Below are 7,213 nucleotides of genomic sequence, written 5' to 3' on the forward strand. Positions count from 1 at the left end.
TCCTAAATCCAATTCAGCTTCTACATACTTGGTCACTAACGTCGCGGTTGTTCCATCGAGGAACCTAATCTTCCGTGGTTCCCGATACTGTCTTTTGGGGAATAAATGGTATAATGGACAGGCCGGCTGTACGTATCTTCCGGTAGCTCCGGTATCAATTAACATTCCAAATCGTAGGGTATCTTCTTCTGTCTGTATTTTTATGTATATTATAGCCAAGTCATTACTAAGATCTATTGGTAGTTGAATTTTGTGCGATTCTGTTAGATCCTGGCCGCAAGTGGTCGCATCACTTAGGCCAGGTATTCGTTTCCCTCTTCTTCAAAGGTCACCGCCATTCCTCGAACTAATGGCCCTTTGGATCCGGTTGGGATCGAGTTCGATCCACTAGGAATTGGTGAGCTATGCGGGTTTGGGGATCCCCTAATGTTGTTCCTCGTATTTCCTCCATTTGGACAGTTGTTGGCGTAATGTTCTGGACTTCTACATTTGAGACAAGGTCGGTTCTCCCTCCTCCAAGTCATTTCGTTCTCGCTGAGACGTCCTCCGTCCTCTGTCCAAGTGACCGGAGGGTCATTTGGTAGACCATAATTCATCATCCCTGGTTTTCCACCGGGCAAGGGTCCTCTACCAGTCGATTGTGAGTGGCGTTCTACCGGGTTGGGCGGACTAGTATCCAATCGCATCGAATTCGATCGAGGGGGGAAGCCAGGTCGTCTCATGTTTGCGTCTAGCAGCCCATCGATTCGCCGCAATCATCGTTTCAGCCATCCGTTGGTTCTCCTCAGTCCCTATCACATGTTGTTTGAAATAGATCCAGTCCGATTTGGTTCGAGGATCGGTGTTATTTACCACTACCACTTTCAGTAGCTCTTCCTTCAGGCCCTGTATGGCTGAGGCGATTTTTATGGCATCGGGTACCTTTCCAAGGTGTGTGGACCAAAGTTCAAAGTTGGCAAAATACTCGGCGGCCGTATCCGTCTGTCTTAACTCCTGCAATTTCCTCATAGCCGTACCTGCCATGTTACTGTCTCCAAATTGAGTTCGTAAATGCTGGATGAATTTGTCGTAGCTCTCTAGCCATTCGGTCGAATTCCATATACTTGGATTGGTTATGGCCGGGGTTATAAGCATTTGAGGGGTGCCTCGAAGATACCCGTACATGAACAGGATCTTTCTGCGATCGGTGGCGTACTCTGCCCCTTTGAACTCGAAGTTCATGTGACATGCTGCAAGGAAGTTGTCCAATTCTCCTCGTTCTCCACTGAAGGTAGGTGGATCCGCACACCTGGTTCTTCCTGTTCGTTCGTTGTTGGTAAGTTTTGGCTCCAAATACGGCTTGTTTTCTTCGATTTCGATCGAACTTGCCCCTTTCGATGTGAGCAGCTGTTGGTTCTGTCGGTCAGCTTTCATCGTAGCCAGTTCTTCTCTTAATGCATTTTGTTCCTTTTGTTGCATCGTCATAATGGCTAACAATTGTGACAACTGCTGCGATAACTCATTCAGCGGATCTGGGGTAGTGGTGGTAGAAGTGAGATCATGTGAAATGGTACTTCTCAAAGAACTTCTTGGTATTTCTTCCTCTGGGACCAGCCCTTGTTCCAACTCCTCTTTTTCTGGTATCATTTTCCGCGCTTTCCCTCTGGTGAGCATACAGTACTCTCCGATTCGACCCAAGGTGCGTAAGGCTGATTCTTCAACTTGTAACGGTACTGGAAACACGACGACTAAGTCGCAGGTTGGGTCGAACTCGATGGATGTCTCGTGGAAATCTAGGGGCTCTGGTGCTAATGAATCGTGTCTCCTCTGCAATCGATGTAGCCAAAGAATGATATTGAAGAATCAGCAAAGTTGGTACTTTGCTGATTGTACTATATACTGTCTACGGCTATCCTTGTCCTCGTCTCCTTCCTGCTGCAAGCGTCTACGTACATACTCGGACAGGTGAAAAACCGCTTTGAGCAAACCCAGTGGGGAAAATCTCGAAAGGGGAAAACCCGTCCCTACCTACTGCAGCACTGCCTCCAACTCCCGCTTTCCTCCATCCTAATCCGTCGAACTCGATAGAGTTCCCTCGATTCGTTGTTACCCCGTAACAGTGAGATGGAATGTCACTCTAATAGTTGTTGGAGTTTGTTACAACCTGGTAAGCCAGCCGACTTTACAAGGTGGTGGAGGACGGTTGTTGTTCCACATGTTGCAAGGACCTTGAGCCTTGCCATATGGTCTAGGATTTTGATCAGGTATCTGAGTGACATTCTGATTACCATTATTGTTATTGCTTGCGTGTGGTGATGACAATGTTGAATTTGATGGAGTTGAGCTCTGGTTTGAAGCTGGCGGTTGAGACTGGTTGCCTTGGTGGTTTGCTTGTCTCACTGGACATTGGAAGCTCCAATGATTTTCTCCACAGGTATGACATGGAGACGGGGGTGGTCCGTTTGGAAATGGTCTTGAACGTGTTTGACGGTTTTGTACCGGCTGGCCTTGTACTTGGCTACTTTGCCGGTTGGATGTGGCTTGGTTTGTATTTGTTGAATTGGTTGCGGTAGTCAGGCCCAGTTTGTGAAGACCGGCCTCCTTGTCCACAAGTAGCCTGTGGAGCTCAGTAAGTTCCATATTGAGATCTATATCGAGTAATGTTGTCATAGACATAGGCAAGCCAGCAAGAATTCCAGTGACTAGCACTTTGTTGTTGATGTTGGTGCCATGAACTTTTGCGGAGTAATTTGACCTTCTGCCAGAAGTAAGCAGTGATTGTCTCGTTACGGTTTAGTCGACAATTACGTGCAAGGGATAGCAATCTTGCAGAGTAATTTGCAGAACGGAAAGTAGATCTGATCAAATCAGACCACTCACTCCAGGTTTTGCGTTTAGATTGATCCTCAGCGGAAAGGGTATTGAACCAATCAATCAAGCGCAGATGACTGAAGTATGAGAGGTATCTTGGACGTGACCTCAAGAATCTGGAGCACCACTTTGTTGTAGAATAGTGGAGATTTTGTTGATCCAATCATCAACAGATTCATTGTCACGACTCTACCAAGTCGTGCCCCAAATCACCTGATTCAGGGACTGTCACCTGAGTGTCATCTGACTATCATCTGAGTCAGGGACTTTCACCTGACTCTCACCTGATCCACCACATTATCACCTGATTCTCGTATGATTCTCACCTGACTATCACCAATGTCAGCTAATACACCAATTATCAGGTGATTATCACACGATAATGCATGATATCAGGTGATTATTGTTCAATTCTCATCCGATTATCAGGTGACTCCATTATACGAGAATCGTACTGATTATCGGGTGAGAGGGCTTTTGAAAAGTATATAAAGAGCTCGTATCTAGTTTGTAGTTTCCTTTTCTCAAGGATCAAAATATTATTTGCCACTCGCAAAAGACCTCATCTTGACATACTACTTACATCCGACACATCCCTCATCATCGTTACCCCTGTTCACACCATCATATACACCCTTGTCGTCATCTCGACCTGCCCGGATCCTTCGCAAGTCACTCCAGCCGTCCGACCATATCACAAGTCTACGGACAACATACTAACCGTCGTTGTCCAAGCTAACTAAACAGTTGCAGTCCACCTGTCTTTGATTCATTGAGGTCTGTCAAGGACAGGACCGTGACATTCATTGTTGTTGCTATTCCCAAACTTCGGTAAGTCGGTTGTCTTGAGTCGTATTGTTGTTGTTGCAGGTGTCATTGGTGAGACATTCAAAATGGGTGCTGGAGCTGTGACCCTTGGAGCAGTCTGAGTTGCGGACTGTTGTATTTGACCAAGATTATCTTGCAATTTTGCTACAGTATTACCAAAGTCTTCTTTGAGTTGGCAAGTTCCATGCAAAGAGTGGCAAGCTCACTTGTAGTGGCTTTATGCTGGTTCCCTTGTTTGAGAGCATCTTTGTTGTGGACTCCTTCATATGTAAGGAAATCATCCTTGAGTTGAGCGATTTGATGCTCAATTTGGTTGATTAGTTGGGTGTCGGATGGAGTGACTTGCCTAAGGACAGAGGCTGGATATTGAACTTGGGTGGCAAGTATCTCGAGACAAATTGTGCGGATATGATCGTCATCTACAGGCGGAGCTTGCATATTGGATGCAAGAGAACTGAGAGATGAAGAGCAAGGTTGGTTGGTATTGTTGTTTCTTGCTCGAGATCAAAGAGTCATACGAGAAGAAGCTTGGTCTTCAGTGTTTGCTACTGGAGTGGAAGGTTGGGACATATTTGATGTCTTGTATCTTTGTAATTTGAAGTACTTGGACAGTGTCAGGATCACACGCTACCACGGGTACCTTACCTGGTAGTCGTACTCCTTTTCCTATTCCCGTCCCCGTCTCCATTCCCGCGTCCGGGCTTACTCTGTTTTGCTACTACGCCTGGTACCAATCCATCGACACCTCTACCCTTTTTTACATCTCCGTCTCGGTAACTATCATCGCTCTTCCTCTGCTAGTCTACCTCAACATCATTACGAACCACGCATGCTCTTCATCGGTATCATCCCGCTCGTTTTCAGTATATAGACGTAGTCTTTTCTCAGCAATGTCTTGTCGGACGTATTTTGTGTTTTCCTAGTTATATCATTTGACATACATCTCATCGATCTTACAGATCTCTTCGATACACTACATCACTAGGTTTGTTCCCTACAAGGCCTCATTGTCACAGCTCATCGACGCAGACTATTCCGACGTCTGGTCCTTACAGACAGGTAATTATGTTATCGGATGTCTTCTGGCTGGTGTCCGACTGTATGTCTGTATTGAGTTGATGATTTCTTCTGGTTGGTAATTAACCGTATGTCTGTATGATGATTTCTTCTGGTTGGTGATCAACTGTACTTCTGTACCGAGTTGATGCACGTGTTGATCCAAGGAACTGTTCTCTTGCAGTATTAGATCACAAGGTGGACCGAGTGTATAGGACCAGGCTCAGTGGTGACACTTTTGGATGGTACCTTGTTGAAACGTTTCTTGAGGTTTGGGTTGCACAAACTACCAAGGTTCCGGGTTACACGGAGTGTTGATGTTGTTGGACCTACTTAAGGCGTCCCCTAGGAGGTGTATGTATGGGCTTGTGGGTGGGCGGGTTAAAAATCATTTCGGGTGGCAAATTTTTCCGGTGGCAAATTTGATCTTGATGAGTAATTCCTGGCAAGGGCGGAACTTGCGTTTCAGTCTGCGGAGGTACACGCGTGAGCGCCATGTCCGTGAGGGTGATCTTGAGGTACGTGGTGGCAATGTCTGAAATCGGGCGTCGATTCGGCCTCTCCACCAGTTGTAAGACGCGATCGGGTACCGAAAACGTCTCCAATGTAGAAAGGCAATTGAAGGGTAAGATCATGCATACTTCTATCTACAAGGGTTTATATCTACAAACTACCTATGGGATGAATAAGCATAGAATCTCATGGAATGAGATAGAAGAAGAAGGTTGTGGAATATAGTGGAAGGATGGAGAAAGATCTACACGGATCTACAGCTTGATACAGACATAGCCGTCCTTCGTGCGGAGAAAGTCCCCGCCGCTCCATTCCCTACGCTACCCTCAGGTGAAATCGAACGATATAGTAATGCATAGAAACATGAACGAAGGAACGAGAAGAGAAGTTACAACACGCGTAGCCTATTCGATCCCTCCAACACCTTCCTCCCTTCTTCTGGAGACTGAATGTTTAGATTTCAGTCGCCGAAAGGCCTAGACCCTCTTTCTCCTGCTTCTCAAGCTGAGAAGGGGGCGGAAAGCAAGTTGAATCGTTTAACGTCCGCGTATCAGAATAGGCGGGTATGAGTTCTACGACTTACATAATACCTACCCTGAAAGATAGTGATATCAACTTATCCAGACATCTTCCCAGTATGTCCATCGTCCACGTCCTCTTTTACCCATTTTTCTCATATCGTCCCCCCAATGTGGGCGTGACATACAATCTGGCTGTTACTAGTCATTTGGGAAGCACACAACCTCCCCTACCTTCAATGAAACGGGTAGAAAGCTTCGTAGACCAGGTGGTTGGCCGGGCTCTACAAGGTTCTCTAGCAAGCGACTACCTAGATTGGACAAATCAGGTGACAAACGCTCTAAGTCACTTCACGGAGGATGCGAGTTCATTGGGGTTCACCTGCGAGGTGATAATCGATGAAGAAGCGGATATGAAGGATAAGGTGATGAAGCAGCATCTGGCCTCAAGTGTCAAAATGGAGACTATTCACTTCACGCTTAGCTTGGCAATTGACAAAACGGTCACCGGATGGCATGTGACTTCTGTTCTGAAACATCATCACACAACAATGCAGGGGTATCATCTCTTCCGGTATAATAATGCAGAGATCACTGAGAAAGTGAAGTGGGAACCAGATTCAAGATTTGGCCAAATCCTCAATGAAATCACTGATATCGAGGAGGTCGCAAGTCTTGTGGCATCTCGATGGGGGCTGGCCACTCAGATTGCTCTGTGGGACATGCGGGTCCTTGTGAATGCCACTGAGTCGTTGGGAGCAAGGAAAGGATTGTCATCTGAGAATTTGATGGCTTTGACAGAGTCATTTGACCCTAAGGTGGTAAGCCAGGCCTTGGGTTGTTCTCACAAGCTTCTGGAGATGAAGATAGCTCAACGTTCTTCATGGAGTGTTGTTAAGAGGGGAGATACGGACTTGATGAACGAGTGGATTGACGGGACAGACCGCCATGTTGGAGCTACATAGATAGACCACACCTGACTTGGAGTAGTTTCATGATCATCTGCAGTGAACTGGGTGTTTCCTTGGATTTCTTGGATCCTGAGAATTTAAACAGAATGGCAGTCTTGCTGGTCCGTTGGAGCGTGTTTGGTACTCTGCAAGACCCAATGGGGGTGTTTGCTACCCACACATTCCAAGAGGAGGGCGGATCACAAGCCTGTCATCATCCTCCTGAAGGGATTTGGTCTCATGGCAAAGACTCTTAAAAGCCTACCATACTCTCACAGAGAATTTGAAGCCTTTTAAGATGGATCATGACAGAAGAGACACATTCCAATGTGTCACAAACATTGTTTCTTCTCCTCTACTGACCGACGGTCAACAAACCTTGGCTATCTGTGTTGAACTAGGGTGTTGATGTCTCACTGAGACAGGGTACTGGTTGGGGAACTATGGCTGACTTTGCCATAGTGGGTGGTTGAGTGGAAAACAATAAGATGATTGCCA

The 7,213-nt window shown here is 46.3% G+C and overlaps 2 protein-coding genes across 2 annotated transcripts; one reads left to right on the forward strand and one right to left on the reverse strand.

Annotated features, from left to right (window-relative positions):
• Positions 1–669: 669 nt before the first annotated feature.
• On the reverse strand, positions 670–4,116 carry TREMEDRAFT_65762 (uncharacterized protein; the record flags this gene model as incomplete). The annotated part of the gene is made up of 10 exons (XM_007007858.1): positions 670–860; positions 1,104–1,787; positions 1,933–2,073; positions 2,166–2,714; positions 2,860–2,977; positions 3,135–3,154; positions 3,434–3,502; positions 3,572–3,589; positions 3,652–3,840; positions 3,885–4,116. The coding sequence occupies 10 exons, from the start codon at positions 4,114–4,116 to the stop codon at positions 670–672; spliced, it is 2,211 nt and encodes a 736-aa protein (XP_007007920.1).
• A 1,113-nt stretch (positions 4,117–5,229) lies between these two features.
• On the forward strand, positions 5,230–6,972 carry TREMEDRAFT_65763 (uncharacterized protein; the record flags this gene model as incomplete). Its single annotated transcript, XM_007007859.1, has 4 exons — positions 5,230–5,359; positions 5,518–5,577; positions 6,018–6,690; positions 6,735–6,972. 4 exons carry the CDS (start codon positions 5,230–5,232, stop codon positions 6,970–6,972), a joined length of 1,101 nt encoding a protein of 366 aa, XP_007007921.1.
• Positions 6,973–7,213: the final 241 nt, after the last annotated feature.

This window comes from Tremella mesenterica, assembly GCF_000271645.1.
Source record: "Tremella mesenterica DSM 1558 unplaced genomic scaffold TREMEscaffold_16, whole genome shotgun sequence".
Lineage (NCBI taxonomy): Eukaryota > Fungi > Basidiomycota > Tremellomycetes > Tremellales > Tremellaceae > Tremella > Tremella mesenterica.